General features: G+C 37.9%; 1 protein-coding gene across 2 annotated transcripts in view; it reads left to right on the top strand.

The window, feature by feature from the left end:
* LOC126825398 (metal cation symporter ZIP14) overlaps positions 1-25125 on the top strand; it is a 221105-nt gene that overhangs the window by 175971 nt on the left and 20009 nt on the right. For both annotated transcript variants that reach the window (XM_050555049.2, XM_056101585.1), the window contains exon 6: positions 16395-16596. In XM_050555049.2, coding sequence (XP_050411006.1) covers positions 16395-16596 — 202 coding nt within the window. The remainder of the gene's footprint in view (positions 1-16394; positions 16597-25125) is intronic.

Genomic DNA, 25125 nt, shown 5'->3' with positions numbered 1-25125 from the left:
GGAAAATTGGACGATGTGCTGATTTTGATTAAGTAGTAGTGTTTGGTGTCAATATATACTATTCAAAAAAAGTAGGGGATATTTGATTTTTAAGTGTTATTAAAGTCACCTAATGAAACTGACGAAGAAACAAATGACAAAATGAAATGAAGTTCACATTCATCGATTTATTCCAAATGATCGTTAGACTAAGTAAGGCACAGACTGACCATTATAAGGGTAAAATGATACCCGGGGTCAAACAGCACACCATAACAGAACCACCCCCAAATCGATCATGTCTGATGAAGTTAACATCTTGGAAGCGCTCGTTTCGACGACGCCACACCCTCCTACGTCTGTCCAAAAAATCAACAGTGAACCTTGACTCATCTGAAAACATTACATTGCTCCAGCGTCGATTATCCCAGTGTTGACGATCCCTACACCAACGACGTCTTGCCTGAATATGATGATCTCTCAAACAAGGGATCACGCGAGGACGTCGGGCGCGAAGGTGACCCCTATGCAGTCGATTCCGAATCGTCTGGCCACTCACTCACACCAGTGTCTGTTTGAAGACGAGCGCTGATCTGATTTGCTGTGATGACACGATTTCTCAAGGCCAAGGTACGGATAAATCGATCCTGGGCTTGAGTTGTCGCCCTTGGTCGACCTGAGCGTGGTCTGTCCTGTACAGATTGTGTATCACGGTATCTGGACCATAGCCTGCATATGACAGACTGAGAAACATTCATCGTCCGCGCCACAACCGCCTGTGTTGTGCCGATCTGTAGCATGCCAAGGGCACGTAACCTTTCATTTTGGGTAAGCCGACGCATATCAAAATTTGTTTTCTGGTCACTAAAACAATTAAACTGATGTTTCCACCCTGGAATTCAATGCCACAATGACTGTAACATTCCAAGTCAGAGTCGAGCAAATCTTGGGTTGGACCCCCATGATGATCCCAAGCATCACCTGCATTCCATGCGGTAGCTATTGGTGCGTTTGGGCGTCACATGTAACTGGAAATGTTTCTTCTGTTAGGTTCTATAGTGACTTTTTTCGTAGTCATTTGCATATTTTAGTATTATGCCCCCAAAATCAAATATCCCCTACTTTTTTTGAATAGTATATATATGTTTTCAAGGGCACAGATTCCATTTCTAACAGTTACAACTGTGAAAAATGATCACATGTTCACATATTTTGCATATTTCCAAGATGGCAGCCATCTTTGGCGGGAAAATGGGTTGGTGTGCTGGTGTCTTTAGTGTCAATATATGTGACCCCCCATAGCATACTGAGTCACAATGAGGAAATTTTGAAAATTGAGTTATTGTTATTTTCACATTCTCCAACTCATAAACCTTCAATTTGATGAATAGTTTGTTTGAATTGGGCAAAAATTGACTGGGCTGTGTCCATTAGAAGCTACCCAACTCACAAAAGTAAGTTTTGAGAAAAAGCAAGTCAAAGATTTGGTATGTTCCAAAACAAAATCCCATTAGCAACCAGGCCATTTATTTGCTGTTTTGTCGTTGAATATATCTTTGCATGGGTTTTCAGGGGTGCTGAAGACGAAAATCGTAGTAAAAATTTGATCCGACTATTTCCGCAATTTATATAATGCTATTTTGTTATTTAATATGTTTTTTATTTAGGATTTCAAGGGTGCTGACGACGAAAATCGTAATAAATGCACTCCTTTTGTAACGAAACATCCACAACACATACGGCATAATATTCACATGATAGTGTTATATTGAAGAACAATCTATACATTAGTATTCTGTTGTGTATATTATAACAGTTAATCTCATCAATTAATTAGCACCTTAGTGCCAGCTAGTTGTCAGGTATTAAGATTGTTGATTGGATAATTGTCAAAGAAGCCGCCACCGCTGTACGCGTGTTTATTTAACACATGAATTAAAATAAGATTTTGCGTGTACGATAGGTCTATTATTATTTTTAGCTACCGCGACGTTATCAAAATATGAGTTCCTATAGAAATGCTTACGTTCACTTTCGTGCATTTTGGCTTTGATGTAAATATCAACATTATTCAGAGGACACTCAATGGCAGACTCGAGAATCGTCACATTTCGGCTCGTTGGTCGTTCTCATTTTTTTGACAGTAATATCCAAGATGCATTTCTTACTTTGCATGCCGTATGAAGAAGCGACAGTAAACCGAATTCAGCTATAAATAAAAGAAAATTATTGGCCATTTTGTTTATTTCCATTTAAGGCCTATAGATTTTTTTTTTAAAGATGATATGAGATATCAAATAATCACCACTTGAATTAAATATTCAGAGTAAATAATGAGTTGTCGACGGCTTCAGTCCATGCGAAATGATATTTTTTTAAATGGACATTTGGGCAGGTATTATTCCAACTATTACTGGACCGAATGAGATTTTACTGGTCCAAAAAAGTTCATACCAAAAATATGCATAAAATAAGTAATAATGGCCTAAAACTCGAAAAACAACAAACAGTATATATAAGGGGGAAAATTTACTTTATTACTTTATTGTTTTTTTTACGTAGTTTCATTCTATTGTTACTTAATATTATCTATGATACACGTAAATCATTATTATTTTCTATCAACAATAGCCTGGACTTATATTTAAATTTTTATCGCGCCAATATTTACAATCGTTTTACTGTTCTATAAATAGACCGCGCAAAGAAAATATAATCCCTTAGATGACAATCGAGTCCACCAGAAGCCAATGTTATTAATACAATAAAAGGACTTTGCGTTTTAGTCTGGATTAACCTAGCCTACTACTTACTAGACCAGCTCGATATACGGTACTACGTACTCGAGATAAGATTTTGTTTACAATTTAAACAATAGTGAAATTAACACAATAAATTAAACGAGAATTCAACAGTCCGTGCACGAAGTGCCGTCAGTCAGTGCCAATACGGCGATGATTTAATATTTGGATGTTGAGTGTCCGTTAACCCGTCCACAAGCAAACCCGTCCACGGTTAGGGTAATACCGGTACTTGACTTGTATATTATTGAATTGATTAGAATAGATCAGTTTTACTCATTGGTTGTTTATATTGTTTTATTTACCTAATAATCAACTAGCTTGGCTCGCCATCCCGACAGCGATTAGTTCGAGTTCAAATTCTTTATTCCTTTAAAGCGGTGGACACACTAGCCGAATGATTCGGCCGAATCAATTGGTGTCGAAATTCGCCTAGTGTGTCCACTGTCATTCGGCCGAATTTCTATTCGGCCGAATGATTCGCCCGAATCAAACAGGTTTGATATATTCGGCCGAATTATATTTGTCTGGTGTGTCCGCTTCGCCAAAGCATTCGGCCGAATATAGAATTCATTCGCCAATCACCACTCATATCGAGAAGTCACGTGATAGATTGAAGACATAGATGCCGCCATGTTTAATCATGTGACGTGAAAGGTGACGCAATTGACAGGTTGAATCGGGCGAAGCATTCGGCTAGTGTGTCCACCCATTCGGCCGAATAAAATTCGGCGCCGATTGGTTCAGCCGAACAATTTGGCTAATGTGTCCACTGCTTAAGCCAAAGACTCATCAGGTATATAACATATAGTACAAACAAATAAATAAATACAATATGTACAAAAACAATATAGTTCATCGATGTTTTTGTAATAAAGAACAATAGTATTGTTTGTTGATTAGCGTTATGATTTTAGACAAAATGGTAAGTTCACCAATGTTTTTGTAATAAAGTAGACCCGTATTGTTTGTTAATTGACTTTATCCTATGATTTAAAAAATTGGCGGCGGTTAATATTGGGTCAAAAATAATTCCTTAAATTGCGCCGGAGCCCCTTTTAGAAAAATTGAATACGCATAAAAACAACAAAGAGTGGCTACGTGCGATTTTATTCTTTGATGCACGGGACATTTCTGTTATTCAAACAAATCTGCACGAGAATGACAACATACAAGTTGACAGTTACCATTGATTTGGGGTTCATGTAGAATAGGCTCTTCTATCGAGCCTGCAGTTATTCTTTTCTAAAATAAAATGAGTGCCTTGGATTTTTGTGTGGATTTGATAGCGGTTATACTTTACTAATATTCTCTGACATCGGAGACTTGTGTCGCGTTCATTTCATTTTTGCGGTAAGTACGAGCTTCTTATGTCTGATTTGAAAGCGCTTTCGACTCCCGTTGCAAGTTCTATTTGTCTTATTTCTATTTGTAAGACCGGTAACCTAAATACCGTTATAGTTTGGAATTTTAAAGTCTATCTTTGCCGTGATTCGAGAGTAATTCTTAACTATGCACTCTAAACATGTATAGTCTTATGCATACATGTACTAGACATGCAGCTTTACATGACTGGTAAACCGGGTCCAGAATCTTTCCGGACAACTGGGCCGGTATTCATGATGAAAATACCGGACCGAGAGCTATTTTATCGGTAATGACCGACGGTCCGACGGCTTTCGCATGGACTGGACGGCTTTATCATTGACCCGTGACAGTTGATATTAGTAATAGTATTACTCAATGACACACACTAGCTTGTCGATTAATTTACATAATCAGCCACATGGTTTTGATTAACACTCAAGGGCAATCTACATACGATCAGAATTAATTTTTTTTCTGCAACTTATCAGAGTGAATCACATGTAGGTATCCAAAAACATTATCACCAAAACCAAATATTTATCGATAATGCCTTGCACGCGGTGTCTGGGCCAATCAGCAAACGAGTTGTGTAGACAGCATGGCAACAAGCAGAGTTTATTGTCCCCCACCTTTCGAAGAAAGCAGGGGACCATTAAAATGGGTTTGTCCGTCTGTCTGTCCGTCACACTTTTTGCGACACAATAACTCTCTTTCTAATTGAGGTACAATGTTCAAACTTGGTGTAGGTGTTTACACTGTTTATTAGGTCAATGCCTTGATGGAGTTTGAAGATGAGCATTTTCGGCTTAGGGTAAGCAGAGATAAGCAATTTAATTGGTTGATGCTTTGGGACACGATAACTTTAGTTCTAATTAAGTGAGAGTGATGAAACTTGGTGTATAGCTTTATTACATCAATACCTTGACTAAGTTGGATTATGAATATTTTCTGCTGAGGGTAAGCAGAGCGATAAGCAATTTGATTGGTTGAGACTTTGGAACACAATAACTCTCCTTCTAATTGAGGTAGAATGTTCACACTTGACATAGGTGTCTATTAGATGAATGCCTTGATGGAGTTCGAAGATGAGAATGTTCGGCTTAGGGAAAGCAGAGATAAGCAATTTGGTTGGTTGATATACATGAGACACAATAACTTTAGTTCTAATTAAGTGAGGGTGAGGACACTTGGTGTATAGCTTTATTACATCAATACCTTGACTAAGTTGGATTATGAATATTTTCTGCTGAGGGTAAGCAGAGCGATAAGCAATTTGATTGGTTGAGACTTTGGAACACAATAACTCTCCTTCTAATTGAGGTAGAATGTTTAAACTTGGTGTAGGCGTTCATTAGGTGAATGCCTTGATGAAGTTCTATGATGAACATTGTCTGCTTGAGGTAAGCAGAAAATAAGCAATCTGATTGGTTGATGCTTTGAGGCACGATAACTTAGGTTATAATGCACATATGCGTTGAAGTTCGGATAGGCTCAAAAAAAAGTTCCTTGGTGTATGCCAAAAAAGGAAAAATTAAAAATTTTCATCAAGCCCTTTTCTAGGTACGGGCTCAGACCTCATATTGCGAGTGAATAACTGTGATCTTATTTTTTTTTTGTTTGCGGATATTCACTTGAAATACTTGGAGTTTATTTTTGAAGTCATGCCTTGCGAAGCTTGATAATGTTGAGAGAATACTCTACGAAACGTCGCCTTAAATACACTAGTAGCTGTTTTCCATAAGTATGTGTTTTGTTGTTACTAAATGCCATTTAAAGAACATATCTTGTGAAGGTGAAAGATCTCTACCGAGTAAACGGGCTAAATACTAAGATGGTGCTTTCGCCAAGAATTTCGTTGATAGTGGTGTAAAGAAGCTTATCATTATAGCAATTGTAGAGCACGTGAAGGAAAGCTACGACAATCTTACATCCGTACTGGAGCTTGTCGAACTGGACAGAGTGGATTTTGTGGCAGCATTCGATCTCAAACGGACGAATGCTTTTCTAGGTTTGGGGACTCATTCGTCCACGTGCCCGTGCCCATGGTGAGAATTACCAAAATCAGAATTCGGTAAACATGATCGTATAAACAACCTCAGAACCTTAGGAGCAATTCGAAGAAACACACTGGAATATCAGGCAGCTGCTGTTGCCAACAAGGGCAAGAGAGCCCTCTCATCCGCTGCTTTCAAAAGCTGTGAGCATACACCGTTGACCAAAAGCTTACCCAATGGTGTGCTTGTCATGGACATACTGCCTGTGAATGATGGAATTACACGTTATGTTAGGAATCACCAACCGTCTCTACAACCAGGTTGACCAGTTCGAGAGTTCCCGAGGGACTAGCATAGCAAAGGATTGGTCGGATCAATTAAGACTTTGCAGACCGCAGATGCATGGCGGCGAGTTCAATGCGTTTAACTGTTAGATAACACTTCCTGCTTAGAACAACTTATGACCGAGAACAATCTGGGAGAAGAAGGGCATAGAGTGATATTCGCACTTAATCCTTCAATGATGTCCGAAAGAAATGCTTCGGAAAAGTACTGCATGCTGACTATAAGGAATCAATTTCAGCATTTGAACAGTCGTACAAAAATATCGGAATTCCGATAACGTCGAAATGCCATGCGGTTTTCGACCATGTCGAACAGTTTCTGGAAACACAGAAGGAGTTGTATGATCAGAACCAGAGTCGATTACTAGCTATGGAGAGGCAATCCTTCAATCGCAGGCTCGGATTTTATAGTCAGCAGGCATCGGAGTCTGTTCACTCCGATTTCAGTAAATTGTGGGAAAGTGGGGGGTATAAGCGCGACATGAGACATCCGGAATACGCTAAAAAAAACTGTTAAAATGTGTTGTAACATATTGTTCAAGGCATACATAAACTGTGAACTGACAGGACTTGCTCTAAGGATTGTTATATCTGAAATATTGGATTGATTCGATAAGTCACATTGAAAAAATGAATATTTACTGTTTTTATAGAAAGGGCTCGATGAAAAATTTTATTTTTTCTATTTTGGTGGTAGATAAATTGCCAAGTCTCCGATAAAAATGAAATCGAGTGGGGAACTTTTTTTTAACCCTATCGGAACTTCAACGCATATGTGATGAAGTGAGAGCGATGGAACTCCAAATATAGATTCATTATATCATTACATTGTACTTTGACTAATTTCGATGGTGAGAATTTTCTGCTTAGGCTAATGAGCGATAAGCAATTTGATTGCTCAAGACTTTGGAACATAACAACTCTGCTTTTAATTGAAATAGAATGTTTAGACTTGATGTAGATGTTCATTAGGTGAATGTCTTGACTGAGTTCAATGATTAACATTTTGAGCTGAAGCTAAGCAGAGCTAATCAATTTCATTGGTCAATGCTTTGGGACAAGATAATCTTGATACTATCTGATAGAGAGTGATGAAACTTAGTGTATAGTTTGATTGCTTGATACTTTTGAAAAAAAATATAAATGTGCGATTAATTAATGTGTGTCATCTATTTATTTTGGGATTTCGGTGGGGGACATCAGCCTCACTGTTGGCTTGTTTATATTTTTCACGGGTTTTAAAACTCGATTGTATCCGTTCAAAATCAATTCATCGACAATATTTTGATCATATTTGTTAACTAGAGATGCTCCACTTTACAACGATGCCAGTTATTATGCAAGAGGAATGACCGTCCTGCTGCGAGCGAAGAAAAATAACTAATTTCGCCGAGAATATTAAGAAGTAGGACAGATTTAAGAATGCGGTACTCTTACAAAATGTTCAAATGCAGGTGTTTTAAAATGTTTTATTGCTATTTTGATCTTTTCGTGTTGATAGATAGTATATTTATAGACTCATTTTTGTGAAAATCTCAATTTTGATCCAAATCAATATTTTCACTTATTTTGTCGTTATCTCATTATTGATCTGTGCGCATTTCGACTCATTTAGCTGTGACCAGTCACATATATGTTTTCAGGGGCACAGATTCCATTTCTGCCAGTTACAACAATTTGGCAGCAATTTTTAGCAGGAAAATGGGATGGTGTGCTGATATTGATTAAGTAGTCGTCTATGGCATCAGGATATATGTTTTCGGGGTGCAGATTCCATTTCTGCCGTTTACAATTGTATAAAATGTTCACATATTTTGCATATTTCCAAGTGGGCGGCAATTTTGGGCGGCAAAATTGGATGATGTACTAATATTGCCTCAGTCATATATTACGTGATACGGGATCTATAGAAAGCATTTTGGGTTGAAGGGTAGTGCGATTATCTTGGGCAATAAACACAGAACGCTTGTAGAATTGATACACATGTGTCAGAAGCTATATATGTCTATTGTGTAAGACAAAACGTGAAAATAAACTAATCATTCTATCTCTTTATTTCTTTTTAATATTATAGCACAGCCCTTTTTTTGCTGAAAACTAAATAAAACCTACTAAATAAACTTTATTTCAGAGAAAACCAATTCAAAAAGGAATTGGATCATATACTATTCAAAAAAAGTAGGGGATATTTGTCCCCCGCCTTTCGAAGAAAGCAGGGGACTATTAAAATGGGTTCGTCCGTCTGTCTGTCCGTCTGTCCGTCCGTCTGTCTGTCCGTCACACTTTTTGGGACACAATAACTCTCTTCCTAATTGAGCTAGAATGTTCAAACTTGGTGTATGTGTTTATTAGGTCAATGCCTTGATGGAGTTCGAAGATGAGCATTTTCCGCTTAGGGTAAGCAGAGATAAGCAATTTGATTGGTTGATGCTTTGGGACACGATAACTCTCTTCCTAATTGGGCTAGAATGTTCAAACTTGGTGTATGTGTTGATTAGGTCAATGCCTTGATGGAGTTCGAAGATGAGCATTTTCCGCTTAGGGTAAGCAGAGATAAGCAATTTGATTGGTTGATGCTTTGGGACACGATAACTTTTAATTGAGCTAGAATGTTCAAACTTGGTGTATGTGTTTATTAGGTCAATGCCTTGATGGAGTTCGAAGATGAGCATTTTCCGCTTAGGGTAAGCAGAGATAAGCAATTTGATTGGTTGATACTTTGGGGCACGATAACTCTCTTCCTAATTGAGCTAGAATGTTCAAACTTGGTGTATGTGTTGATTAGGTCAATGCCTTGATGGAGTTCGAAGATGAGCATTTTCCGCTTAGGGTAAGCAGAGATAAGCAATTTGATTGGTTGATGCTTTGGGACACGATAACTTTAGTTCTAATTAAGTGAGATTGATGAAACTTGGTGTATAGTTTCATTACAGTAATACCTTGACTAAGTTTGATAATGAGCATTTTCTGCTCAGGGTAAGCAGAGCGATACGCAATTTGATTTTTATATGTGTCCTCTAATTATTTTCCTATTTCGGCGGGGGACATCAGCCTCACTGTTGGCTTGTTGATTTTTAAGTGTTATTAAAGTCACCTAATGAAACTGACGAAGAAACAAATGACAAAATGAAATGAAGTTCACATTCATCGATTTATTCCAAATGATCGTTAGACTAAGTAAGGCACAGACTGACCATTATAAGGGTAAAATGATACCCGGGGTTAAACAGCAAAGTTACCACAGCATCACAACCAAGTCAGTAACGGGTAAATCCTCCTCTGTTTGCCAAACAAGCATTGATCCGACGTGGCATACTCCTAATGAGACGTCTAAGGTCCTGTTGCAACGCAGCAGCAAGTTCTTGGACATTGGCAGGACGTTGTTGACGTTGACGTAACCTCTGTCCAAGCATGTCCCAGACATGCTCGATGGGGGAGAGGTCGGGACTCAGTGCTGGCCAAGGTAATGTGGTGATGTTCTGTTGTTGGAGGTAACCTGTAACGATCCTGGCCATGTGACATCTTGCGTTGTCATCCTGGAAGATGAAACGGCGGCCATGACGTCGTGCGAACGGCACAACATGGACTGCCAAGATGTTGTCCCGGTAGTACTGGCCTGTAACACGGCCTGCAACAACATGTAAAGCCGTTCTTCCAGCAACAGTGATGCCTCCCCACACCATAACAGAACCACCCCCAAATCGATCATGTCTGATGACGTTAACGTCTTGGAAGCGCTCGTTTCGACGACGCCACACCCTCCTACGTCTGTCCAAAAAATCAACAGTGAACCTTGACTCATCTGAAAACATCACATTGCTCCAGCGTCGATTATCCCAGTGTTGACGATCCCTACACCAACGACGTCTTGCCTGAATGTGATGATCTCTCAAACAAGGGATCACGCGAGGACGTCGGGCGCGAAGGTGACCCCTATGCAGTCGATTCCGAATTGTCTGGCCACTCACTCTCACACCAGTGTCTGTTTGAAGACGAGCGCTGATCTGATTTGCTGTGATGACACGATTTCTCAAGGCCAAGGTACGGATAAATCGATCCTGGGCTTGAGTTGTCGCCCTTGGTCGACCTGAGCGTGGTCTGTCCTGTACAGATTGTGTATCACGGTATCTGGACCATAGCCTGCTTATGACAGACTGAGAAACATTCATCGTCCGCGCCACAACCGCCTGTGTTGTGCCGATCTGTAGCATGCCAAGGGCACGTAACCTTTCATTTTGGGTAAGCCGACGCATATCAAAATTTGTTTTCTGGTCACTAAAACAATTAAACTGATGTTTCCACCCTGGAATTCAATGCCACAATGACTATAACATTCAAAGTCAGAGTCGTGCAAATCTTGGGTTGGACCCCCATGATGATCCCAAGCATCACCTGCATTCCATGCGGTAGCTATTGGTGCGTTTGGGCATCACATGTAACTGGAAATGTTTCTTCTGTTAGGTTCTATAGTGACTTTTTTCGTAGTCATTTGCATATTTTAGTATTATGCCCCAAAAATCAAATATCCCCTACTTTTTTTGAATAGTATATATTAAGTTTAATTTTTATAAAGCATGGGGATATCATAAGTAAGTTAATTCGATGTTTTTGTGGTATGTACTATATTAGATGAGATCGAAAGAGCATTTTAGATTAGAGGTTACAGAACCACAAGTAAGGTGGAATGTATAAGTCGAAAGGAACTGTTCTTACAGAGTTCGTGCTGTCATGACTTTCTAGGCAGAAATAGCTACAACTGAAAGGTGACGCTAATCATTAAGTTTTACTGAGTTCGTACTGTCAGACTTTCTAGTCTAGGCCAAAATAGCTCTATGGAATTAATGTCTTGGTTAGAAATTTTGGCATTTTCCTGTGACAATAATTTTACAAAAACATAAGGATATAGAATAGTTGAGGCGTCATGCAATGGTCTGTATGTGTAAAAATGAAGCATATAGAAATGTTAGAAAATGGCTAACTAACAATCAACATTGTTGACTGTAAAACATTCTTAGTTATTTTCTGCTTGAACTATTACATGTCGCTTGTATTAAGTTTTATTGCCCAATCAAGACCGCCACGTAATATCTAGGCCAGTGTTTTATTGGCTGTGATCAACAAACTGTACTGTGCTTAAAACCTGATAATACTCGTCCCATTTTGTTAACACTAACATTCTATTAAAAGATGACAGTATGTTATTAGAAAATGTACATCATATATTCATATAGTCATTATTTCATGAATTGCAAAAAGAAAAACGCAAACAATTTAACAAAATATTTAGTTGTATGCAGCCTAACCCCCTCAATGTCGACAGACTTCGATATCATATTTTGCCGCTAAAACATTGATATGTAAATACAGAATTTGTGCTCACGATTCACAAATGGAGAAGTAACAGAATATGTAAATTTTGTAACTATGATGAAATTGAAGACAAGTTTCATGCTCAGTTAGTTTGTCAATCTTATAAGTATATCAGAGAAAAGTATATCGAAAAATACTATTGGTTAAAACCATCAATGTATAAATTGGCATTGCTATTAAAAAGTTCAACATTGAATAGGAGCCAGTATTCACATACACACACTCAACTTTCAACGCAAAATAATTCAGAAACGAAGATAGAACTTGCTGATTTTACAATATGGGGCCAGGGCGTCTGGCTTAAATCCCAAACTGTCAATCAACATTCCATTATTTAGACTTCAAAAGAAAAAAGGGACCTGGTACAAAAGAAGACAGAATGTTTTGTTCACAAGTCGAATAATATTTTAAAGGTTTGTCGACTATTTTTGAACACATGTCTGCAATTCCTACCGATAAGCGAAACTGATAATCGTAAATTCACTAGATTTAAGAAAAAAGAAATACGTTATGCATGTTTTGAAATTTGTTAAATACTGTTTGTTCCAATGTAGGCTACATTGTAGTATTCGTCTATTTAATGTCATATGATATATATTTGTAATATTTATACTGAGCGCCATTGAAAACGCATCATTTAGTTTTTCGTATAACAAAATGATCCTGTAAACATATCTTATTTATTTTGCTTCTTATTGTGAACAATATTCAAATGGGAACACATCAATAACAACACATTTGTACACGTATGGATGTTTAATCTGTAATCAAGAGTACAAAGTCAGAGGGGTCAAAACCAAAAGTACGACACAGATGTCAGTAGCCCGTGTGTCCTCCACGGGCCATCATCACGGTAGGCTACAGCATTAACGCGACCCATGCAAATGTGTAGGGCGGTCCGGTGATGAAATGTGAAGCCTCACCACACCATTACACTTCCCCCACCCCATCGATCCGTTTCGAGGATGCAGCAGTCTGCAAGATGTTCCCCAAGACGTCTCCACACACGTTGACGGCCATCGGCGTGATAAAGATGAAAACGACTCCCATCACTGAAGAGCACACTTTGCCAGTCTACTCTTCTCCATGTCTGGTGTCCTTGAGCCAATATCAAACGCCGCTGACGATGATGAGCCCTGAGGATAGCTTCAACATAAGGTCGTTGTGCACTGAGTCCTACTTCTCTTAGACGACGTCCTCCGGTGTTGGCACTTACTGGTCCTTGTCTTCCGACGACTGCTGCTCCTGTTCGAGTCGCTGGGCGAAATCTGTCATGGAGATGAGTGACCCGGATGTAGCGATCTTGAGCCTGGGTTGTAACACGTTGTGGACCAGGACGTTGACGGTCATGTGTTGATCCAGTAACTCGAACACATTCCACCAACCTTTCAATAGTGGACTGATGACAATTGAAGTGTCTGGCAATAGCACGTGTAGACGTGCCAGCCCTGGACATTCCCATGGCTTCATTCCGTTGATTTTCAGTAAGTCTCGGCATCTCTAGCTCGATTCCTTCACACGTCCAACAACAAATTACGACAGATTGACGTTTCACAGTTCATGTACTGCACATTAAGTTGAAAACATGCTTTTAAAGGGCTCACACACAATGCTGCACGTGAATATTGGGTTTTTCATGTGCATCTCGTGCAATTTTTTTTTTTGCACATGGGCCGATATTTTTTGTGTTTGGGAGCATTGTGTGAAACAACAGTTCAAAGTATTGCATAATATTATACATACAAAACCACCTAGTAATAAAATATTTGGGAAAAAAAAGTGATGCTCAGTATATATTGGAAAAGAATTTATATATGCCTTACCTTTTGATGTCCATCTGTTTTTATGATGTAATGTTTAAAATAAATATGTGTCCATTTAATAAACAAATATCAACACGGAATAGACACCGATATTCACACGTACATACCTTTGTGTGACGCGTCAACCATTCTATATCCTTATATATCTGTAAAATTATTGCCAAAATTTCTAACTGAGACATTAATTTCAAAGAGCTAATTCGGCCTAGAAAGTTTGACAGCTATGCTAAATTTATAAAAATGACTGCCGAACCAGAATTAGAATATGCATGTGATGTGGTTGAAATAAGTTGAAAGAAATCGAAATAAAGGTGAAACATTGAACAATTTGATCTAATACAATGGCTGTGCTAAATCTATAAAAATGGCTGCGGAACGAGAATTAGCTTCGGTATTTTCAGTTTCTTTCAACTGATTTCAACAATATAGGAAAAGGTACGAATCAGTTTGAGATACGAAGTGAAGTACGAAAACGGCTCATGTGAAGTATTTCCCACACTGACATAACAATAATTAGTTGATTCTTTGTAGGTTTCAGTTGATCTCCAGACGTATGCCCTAATGGTAGGAGATTTACGCTCGCGCCATAATCAATTTTGAATTTGAATGGGTTATTACTAACTTCCATGTGGGCGTGTATGTTTTTCGTCACCTTATTATCAACAGAGTTAATATATAGAATACCAAATGTAATCTGAGTCATCATCATCAGGAGATTCTTCACATTTATATACTTGGGTTTGTTGACATTTTGATCGAAAATTATTCTTTTCATTACCGACAGAACATGTTTTCCCCATGCAGGACACCTTGATTTAACTAATACCTGTCTATAGCCACAAAAATTACATTCATTTTACTGTGATGGTCTGTTCAATAATCTATGCTTAGATTGATTACAAGAACCTTGTGGACGCGCTCATGTGATTTAGCAGCTTATATTTTCCTAAACCTATGCCTTCCTCGTGGGTCATTTCAGATTTGGAATTAGTTACTTCAGATGCACGACATGTTTCCATAGCTATCGAGGGTAATTATCGAGACCAGTAGCAACTTCATAGTTTTGCCATTGTTATAACCAAGTCTGAAATCATCAAGGTAACCAGGGGCTTTCACGGAGGTGTTTTGTCTTGTTGGCAGTCCTTATTGTTTTCAGCTGGATTATTGGTGGTTAAATTCAGGGCAGACATTACTGCAGCTACGGTGGCCTGCAAGACAACAGGGTCAATAGCTGGTTGATTTTCATGTATAGGATTAGTCATTGTACATTCATGACAGGATGTTCTCACATAAAAGCTCAATTTAAGTTAGTTTTGAGGCAATATTGATCCCAAATTCAGCCACCATAATAGGTCTATATATAGTGATGCACAATACAATAAGATAACACTAGAGACAATATCTAAATATTGATATTTGAGCAGTAATATCTCTTTTATTTGAGAAAGAAACTGCGTTAACAGAAGTTACGGAAATGACTCACTTGTTTTGTACAGATACACAGAACGTGGTGCGACTCAGCTGCATACTGTCAATGTCTTTATGCCGAGTTTCAATGTACAGAACAATGTTAGGCCGGGTGCACCAGGGACATTTTATGAAGTAATAGATAGCAAACAGTACCATGGACACGCCTCCCTTCGGAGACGGGTCTAGGGTGCTCCCCTCCAGAAAATTTGTGAAAATAGGGTTTGCACCTGAGGAGATGAACTATGAAAATAGGGTTTGCACCTGAAACTGACGGAAAATTAAATTTTGAGGCTAAATTTGCGTTATTGGCATATTTTGATTTTTTTTATGAACATTATAAAAATTTGAAGTCAGGAATATGACTTTAATGTACCTATAATAATAATTAATGAGAAAAACTAAAAGTTCAGAATCGGGTTCGAGTGCGATTTGTTTGAATTTTGAAGATTATCACACTGTATTGGATGCCCAATTCATTCATGGGGGCTAACCAATCTCACTCGGCATTGTGGGCACCCGAACAATTATATTATGGGTGCCCATGATCTCGTTGTCTCTTCCCGGATGGGCACCCATATTGCATTATGTGCAGCCCAACAATCAAGCTGTTTTGGGCACCCCATCAATCAAGTTGTGGTGTTAATCATGTGGTGAGACACCTTATACATAACGGCCAACCAATGTCACTTGGTTTTATGGGCGCTTCGCCAATCTCGTCTTGGGCGTCCAGCCAATGTCAAGCCGCTTTATGTTGCGCCCATACTGATATGGGCACGTTGGTCGTTGGCTTTGTATTGCATCCAATGGAAAGGGCAGGCCGCATTTGGCGCCCATTCGGGGAGCCGATTTTTTCCCAATGGGCAAAAGGGGAGCCGATTTTCCCCCCAATGAGAAAAGGACGCCTTTGACACCCATTGGGGAGGGCAAATTTTTCCAGGGGTACAGCTACGAGCCTGGAAAATGGCCAAAATGTTTTGTTCTACCTCCATTAGGGGTATCTCGACATTTAAGCAACCTTTGGGGCCTTGGCTATTAGCCTTATACCAAATAACCTTTGTTCTAGCATAGGTATAGGAATATCAGAAAAAATTATGGACTTAAATCTCCAATCTATAATAAGTTCTTACTGTTAATCAGTTTTTACTTGCAAAACAATAAATATGTGACAATCCTTGGGGCGGCTTATCTGCTGTAGCCGTATGCATCATTGTCTGACAACCTATCTTTGGTTATTTTCTTTTTCAGAGTAAATCAAATGGTACACACCGACATCACCGTGGTGACTATAAACATCCCATAGCAACTGTTGCCTACATGATTATATTTGGAGATGGTTTACATAATTTTATAGATGGGTTGTCTATAGGAGCTGCATTCACAAATAGTATATTGTCCGGCGTCAGTGTATCCATGGCTTGTATATGTGAAGAATTACCCCATGAATTAGGTTAGCTAATAATTTATATAGATATTTTGTCAGTCAAAAATATTTTGTATATTTTGAGACTGAATTTTTTAAACGTGGATTCTTTTTTTCAGTATGAAATAATAATTAGACTGTCCATACAAAATTTGAGTAAACATTCCACAGTTCAGCATTATTTTGATTTTTATACGCCCACATTGAAATGTGGTCGTATATTGTCGTCGCCCCCGTTCGGTCCGTCCACAAGCAACTTTAGCTGTAGAGGCTAAAGTTAATATCTGATTGACTTTAAATTTATATACAGTGTTTAAGGCCATGAGACGAAGAAGCCTATTGATTTTCAGCAATTTCTGATAATTACTGCCAGAGTTATGGCCCTTGATCACTTCAAAAAATCTTGTGGACGCTCTAGAGGCCAAAGTTAATATCTGATTGACTTTAAATTTATACACAGTGTTAAAGGTCGTGAGACGAAGAAGCCTATTGATTTTCAGCGATTAGCGATAAATACTGCCAAAGTTATGGCCCTTGATCACTTTAAAAAATCTTGTGGACGTTCTAGAGGCTAAAGTTAATATCCGATTGACTTTAAATTTATACACAGTGTTTAAGGTCATGAGACGAAGAAGCCTATTGATTTTCAGCGATTTTCGATAATTTTTGCCCGAGTTATGGCCTCTGATCACTTTGAAAAATCTTCTGGACGCTCTAAAGGCTAAAGTTAATATCCTTTATCCGGCGGCAAAGCAGTTAGGGCGGGATATTGAAAAAGGCTCTGTTTGTCCGTCCTTTTATTGTTACCTGCGCCTTTTGCTAAGTAAAAATTTATCAGATTAAATGTTAATTTGTCCACATTTCAGTGTTGGCGTATTATGTCGTCAACTTGTCTGTCCGTCAGCAAGTGGCTTATGAACGAGTTAGAGGCTAGAGTTTTTAAAGGATTCTTTTCAATTTAGTGTGAAGCATTGTGGACATGCAAGGACGAATCCTGTCAATTTTCAGAATTCCACAACTTTTCATGCCAAAGTTATGCCCCCTTTTCCAAAAACCTTGTGAACACGATAGAGGCTGTAGTTTTCAACGAATTCTTTTCAATTTTGATATGAAACATTTTAGTCATTAGAGGTCGAACACTATCAATATTTAACATTCTGTGACCTTTCATACTAGAGTTATGCCCCATTTTCAGAAACCCTTCTGTGACTTGGAGGCAGACCACCATTAAATTTCACCATCTCAGTACCCACAAATTGTAGTTCGTCTGTTTATAGCAATTCTCTGTGTCTCTTTTCATCCCTTTTGCATGCCCATTTTTGTTGATTTTTGGTCTAGAACTCATCCATCCTTAGGGCGTAACGGTGATATACTAAAATCGGATAAATATCGAAAGGAACCAAGATCTATGGGTTATAAACTTACATTTCAAGTTTCATCAAAATCAGAAGAAAATTGTGACCTCTAGAGGGTCAACAACATTGATATACCATATTTTTACGCTATTTGAGTACGAGGGGCGGCCATTTTGTCTGTCAGCTTTGTTCCGAATATCGTAACGAACCGAGATCTTTGGGTCATAAGCATACATTTCAAGTTTAAACCAAATCGGATAAAAATTGTGACCTCAACAGTGTTCACAAGCTAAAAAACGTAATTTTTCGTACAATCAGGGGCCATAATCCATGATGTTACAGTCCAATAAATGCCAATATCGAAAGGAACCGAGATCTTAGGGTGATAAACCTATATTTCAACTTTCATTGAAATCGGATAGACTGTTCACAAACAATTGTTGATGGACGGACGGAGGGCCGGACAGGGGCGACGACAATATACGCGCACATCAAAATGTGGGCATATAAAAACCTTAAGCATTTTCTAATCGGTTCGGCAGCTGTGGTCCAAATGTCTAGCATTGCATCCGGAATTCCATATAAGAATCTATTTAGAAGTCAAAAATGCGACTCCTACACATTGCGAATAAACTGTAAATCAATTGAACTCATTTCAAGGTGGAACTGCATGCTTTTTGATATGGTTGGGCTATTTCTGGCGCCAGATAATCTAAAAATAGAAGTCGATCTGTTATATGGCGAGAAAATTCTGTTATTAAAAACAACCGGCATGGCAATGACTTCATAATAAGTTGGAAGGTCTACAATAGGGATCTTTTAGTGAAATGTTAGAGAAATTTAAGTTTAGATATATCCTTTGTGTTTGAATTACCACTTATGGTTGGTTGTGTCGTATTATGTATCAATCTGGAAATTTCTGTTCTATAGCTATTGTTCTTGAAAGTAAGACGCACAATTTACGCATCGTGTCGCGTTTTGATATTTTTTAATAATTATGAAACAGTCAATGCGTGTCTTTTTAGTTAGATTTCAGTTCTAGAAAAATGGGTTGTTGCTGGATTTATAATAACTGAAACGTTTTGTAACCACCATGTTAGAAATTGCAAATGCAGTTTTTACTCACGAAAGCATAAGGATACTAAACACGAATAATGGCATAGCCATAATGGCACATCCTCCTATTAAATTTGACACAAAACTGGAGGCCAAATTCGCAGCGCCCTAAAATGATTAGAATCCGAGTCTTGTGACCGGAATTATGATTTTATTGTCCCCCGCCTTTGGAAGAAAGCAGGGGACTATTGAAATGGGTTCGTCCGTCTGTCAGTCCTTCACACTTTTTGGGGACACAATAACTCTCTTTCTAATTGAGCTACAATGTTCAAACTTGGTGTTGGTGTTTATTAGGTCAATGCCTTGATGGAATTCGAAGATGAGCATTTTCGGCTTAGGGTAAGCAGAGATAAGCAATTTGATTGGTTGATGCTTTTGGACACAATAGCTTTAGTTCTAATTAAGTGAGAGTGATGAAACTTGGTGTATAGTTTCATTACATCAATACCTTGACTAAGTTCGATAATGAGCATTTTCTGCTTAGGGTAAACAGAGCCATAAGCAATTTGATTGGTCGAGATCTTGGAACACAATAACTCTCCTTCTAATTGAGGTAGAATGTTTAAACTTGGTGCAGGCGTTCATTAGGTGAATGCCTTGATGGAGTTCTATGATGACCATTGTCTGCTTGAGGTAAGCAGAAAATATGCAATCTGATTGGTTGATGCTTTGAGGCACGATTACTTTGGTTATAATGAAGTGAGAGCGATGGAACTCCAAATATAGATTCATTATATCATTACATTGTACTTTGACTAATTTTGATGGTGAGAATTTTCTGCTTAGGCTAATGAGCGATAAGCAATTTGATTGGTCAAGACTTTGGAACATAACAACTCTGCTTTTAATTGAGATAGAATGTTTCGACTTGATGTAGATGTTCATTAGGTGAATGTCTTGACTGAGTTCAATGATTAACATTTCGAGCTGAAGCTAAGCAGAGCTAATCAATTTCATTGGTCAATGCTTTGGGACAAGATAATCTTGATTCTATCTGATAGAGAGTGATGAAACTTAGTGTATAGTTTGATTGCTTGATACTTTTGAAAAAAAAATAAATGTGCGATTAATTAATGTGTGTCATCTATTTATTTTGGGATTTCGGCAGGGGACATCAGCCTCACTGTTGGCTTGTTTTAATCATCCACGTCTGGTTAATCGAGTAATCGAGACTAGGGAAAATAATTTTGTTCAATTAATTTCCAGTCTCAAATTTTTTCTGCTTATTTATAGCTAGCAACAATGTAACTTCTAAAGTAACTAAAGCGCCCACTAACAACAGAGTTTTACGGTTAAATAAAAGTAACTTTCACAGTCTTGCAGTTTCGGTATGTTGCCACAAGAGTGGATTTAAAAGATAGAAAAAGGGCGAAACTACATGAGTTGACCGAGAACCGTTACAATACGTCATTGGTTAATGTCAACTTACTTAGAAATTAAATCGCCGACTTTTAGCCAAAATTTTAATCTAGTTCGTAACTAGTCCAACAAGTAAAGAATAATTTTTTACATGGCTTCATTGATAAAAAAGTGAATGAATATTGTCACGTGAATGTCTATTTTGGGCAACTGTTTGCTGCTGCTCATAAACGAAGTTTTGATCCGCGTGACAATATGCTGTTAAAACAGGTCAGTTTATATAGTACAGATAATTGAAGCTGTGGGCCACTCAATCTAGAGGTCACAATTTTCTTCTGATTTTGATGAAACTTGAAATGTAAGTTTATAACCCATAGATCTTGGTTCCTTTAGATATTCGCGCATATTGGATAGTAACTTCCTGAATTATGGCCCCTGATTGTGTTTTTAGCTTGAGGTCCCCCTAGTTGTCAGAATTATTATCCGATTTAAAAAAACGTTCAAATATATCACTGTAAAACTGTTATTTTGGTTGAGTTTAAATTTTGTGAAAATCGGGCCAAAACTGCCGGACAAAATGGTCGCCCCCTGTACGCAAATAGTGTATAGCATCTTGTATATCAAGCTTGTGGACCCTGTAGAGGTCACAATTTTGACCTGATTTTGGTGAGAGTTGAAATACATGCTTATAACCCAAAGAACTTGATTCCTTTCGATATTCGGGCGTATCAGATCGTAACTTCCTGAATTATGGCCCTTGAACGTACAAAAAATCATGTTTTTAGCCTGCCGTCCATGTAGAGGTCACAACTTTTATCCAATTTAAAAAAAACATGTGAATATATCACCATTAAAATCTAAGATCTTGGTTCCTTTTGATAATCGCGTATATCCGAAAGTAACTTCCTGGATTATGGCTCCTGATTGTTCGAAAAATCGCATTTTTAGCTTGTGGATTCTCTAGAGGTCACAAATTTTTTTCCAAAGGTTAAATTCGAAATTCGGGAAAATCGAAATGAAATTGCCCGACAAAATGGCCGCTCTTTGTATGCAAATTGTGTAAAAGTATGCAATATGAAGGTTGTGGACCCTCTAGAGGTCACAATTTTCATCATATTCTGATGAAACTTAAAACATATCTTTATATCCCAAAGATCTAAGTCTCCTTTGATATTTGCGCATTTCAGACCATAACTTTTGGATTATTGCCCCTGATTGTACAAAAACTCCTGTTTGTTTTCAGCTTGTTCTCTATCGATCTCTTGCAAAATGTGGGCATATCCTGCCTGGTAGCCGCTGATTAATGGATCTTTTTCACATTTAACTTGAATTATTGGAGTCCCTATTGATATTCATAATCCTCAACCATTCCGTTCCTGAGTTTTCCCCCCCTCCCCCATATCCGAAAACAGTGTGAATGGGATAGATGTTAAATAGGTTTTAACATATTTTTTTTCAAATTTGGTAAGAAGCAATGGGGTCATAAGAGGATGCAATCTAGAGATTAGATTTCTTCAAGGACCCTAGATCTTTATCAAATTTGTTCAACATCCAAGTTTTCCTTTTGTTCAGACAAAGCTGCTGCATGTACCTACTTCACCCTTTGCGTGGCTATCAAACTTGCATCATTAATACATCTAGAACTGTTTTCATTCATTTGATACTTTGTTATTAGTGGAGTTAGCTGCAGTATTGTAACTTTGATGTCTCTGCTACAATTGATATATTCACGGGTGCTTTGCGCAAGTAAAAATAGCTTAAAACAAACAATTTTCAACACATATTGTCATAATTTGTATTGAAATAAATGCTTTTATCACAAACAGTAAAGTATGAACCATTAACTTTTGTGTAATCAAATGTTTACAAAAGCTGCTCAAAGGAAGGCCTTAGAACCACGCACTTCTGTGGCTGGAGTCAAAGACAGAATTTATTTGTAGTAGAACCATTTTAATCCGCCCACATTGAAATGTGGTTGTATATTGTCGTCGCCCCGTCCGTCCACAATTGACTTTAAATTTTAAATTTATATACAGTGTTTAAGGCCGTGAGACGAAGACGCCTATTTATTTTCAGCGATTTCCTATAATTACTGCCAGAGTTATGACCCTTGATCACTTCAAAAATCTTGTGGACGCTCTAGAGGCTAAACTTAATATCGGATTGACTTTAAATTTATACACAGTGTTTAAAGTCATGAGATGAAGAGGCCTATTGATTTTCAACAATTTCCGATAATTACTGCCAGAGTTATGGCCCTTGATCACTTCAAAAAATCTTGTGGGCGCTCTAGAGGCTAAAAATTAATTAATATCCGATTGACTTTAAATTTGTACACAGTGTTTAGGGTCATGAGGCGTAGAAGCCTATTGATTTTCAGCGATTTCCGATAATTACTGACAGAGTAACAGCCCTTGATCACTTTGAAAAATCTTGTGGACTAGAGGCTAAAATCTTGTGGACGCTCTAGAGCCGCTAAATTTAATATCCGATTGACTTTAAATTTATACACAGTGTTTAAGGCCATGAATTACTGCCAGAGTTATTTATGGCCCTTGATCACTTTGAAAAATCTTGTGGACACTCTAGAGGCTAAAGTTAATACCCAATTGACTTTAAATTTATACACAGGGGTGTAAAAAAAATTTTGAATTCACTAGCCCAGGGCTAGTAGTCTACTGTCAGGCACTGGCCTGGCATTAATATCCACTAGTCCATAGTTAGACAAGGTACAAGATTTAATCTTCAATATTTGGGCATATGTTTTGTTGCCTTCCAACCTATCGTTTTTAATAAAGATCGTAGACTTGATTGCCTAATAATTAAGGATGTATAAGGTTAATCGGTCACGGTTCGGTTGCACTGGTGAAACGGTTAAAAAAACTAGAAACCGATATTCGTTTTCATACCATATCTGACCTTCAAAACTAGGAATGGAAGCCACAACAATGTTTTCTTTCACTAAAGACCATATAAATACTATATATAGCACATGTCATTTGTAATATATCACAGTAAATTAACATCCTTTAATTCTCGCTGGAAGATTTGTATACGTTAGTTATTATTAGCACTTACTACAAAGCACGAGATAGCATTGACTGATTGACAATTGTTTTACCGTATTTATTTACCTGGTCACTCTATAAAGAGTCTCAAAATGAAACACATCACTTTGATATGCTGATATAATATTAAAATAGACAGGATAGTAAAATTGTTTATATTATCACTCAAGTGCCATGCTGTTTGCCGACACACGGGCCTCTGGAACCGTTCATTGTGGCGTGTGTAATGAACACGTGTAGTAAATTTTTGGAAATACCCGACATTATAAATAATCAAAATTATCTTGTATGCTTTCAAATATTTATGTCAGAACTAATTTAATATAAAGTATAAGTGAGTCTTTTGTTTTTAAATCAACGTGATTTCAACTGTTTTATACCTGACCTGTTAAAGCGTGCAAGATGGAGAAAAGAAATGTTAAGAATGAATGAATAGAAGGGATACAAAAAATGTCCATACGGCTCTAATGTTTACTACAGAAAATCTATTGTTAGGATTGAGTTTTCCTTGGAATTTGAGAAATAAATGTGGGATATTTTACAGTTTATTTATCTATATCGTCACTAGTTTAATTCACAAACCAGTGAAAGGGCACTAGTCCAGGACTAGTACCGCTAAATAGATCACTAGCCCGTAAGTCATTTTTGGTAGCCCGGGCGTTGGGCTAGTGGATTTTTACAACCCTGGTTATGGCCCTTGATCACTTTGAAAAATCTTGTGGACGTTCTAGAGGCCAAAGTTAATATCCGATTGACTTAACATTTATACACAGTGTTTAAGGCCATGAGACAAAGAAGCCTAGTGATTTTCAGCAATTTCAGATAATTACTGCCAGAGTTATGGTCCTTGATCACTTCAAAAAATCTTGTGGGCAACTCTTGTTGACTGCCCGGACGATATAGCTGGTGTGGGCGTATGTTTCGTTGCCTGGCAACCAATCTTTTGTTTTTTAACAGATAATTTTAAAGCATTCTGGTCATTTCATTTCATTTCCTATCAATATTCAGCATTTGTCGACTTTCCATTCTCGAGTTATTCCCCCATTTCCAAAAACTTGTGAATGCAATAGAAGCTAATAATAGTATTTAAGAAGGTGTACAGTAGAAAATTCCATTTTTATACGCCCACATTTTCATGTGGACTAATATTGTCGTCGCCCCTGTCCGTCCGTCCGTCCGTCCACAATTGTTTGTGAACGGTCTACAGGTCACAATTTTTATCCGATTTCAATGAAACTTAAAATATAGGTTTATCACCCAAAGATCTCGGTTCCTTTCGATATTGGCATGTATCGGACTGTAACTTCATGGATTATGGCCCTTGATTGTAAGAAAAATCACGTTTTTAGCGTGTGAACAATGTAGAGGTCACAATTTTTATCCGATTTGGTTTAAACTTGAAATGTATGCTTATAAACCAAAGATCTCGGTTCGTTTCGATATTTGCGCATATTGGACCGTAACTTCCTGAATTATGGCCCCTGATTGTACAAAAAATCACGTTTTTAGCTTGTGGACCCTATGGAGGTCATAATTTTTATCCAATTTAAAAAATCGTATTATTATATCACCGTTACACCCTAAGGACGGCCGAGTTCGAATTTCGTGAAAATCGGCCCAAAACTGACAGACAAAATGGCCACCCTTCGTTTTCAAAT

The sequence above is a fragment of the Patella vulgata genome, chromosome 6 (assembly GCF_932274485.2).
Source record: "Patella vulgata chromosome 6, xgPatVulg1.2, whole genome shotgun sequence".
NCBI lineage: Eukaryota > Metazoa > Mollusca > Gastropoda > Patellidae > Patella > Patella vulgata.
Note: the sequence above shows the minus strand (reverse complement) of the source record. Positions and strands in the feature narration are given on the sequence as shown.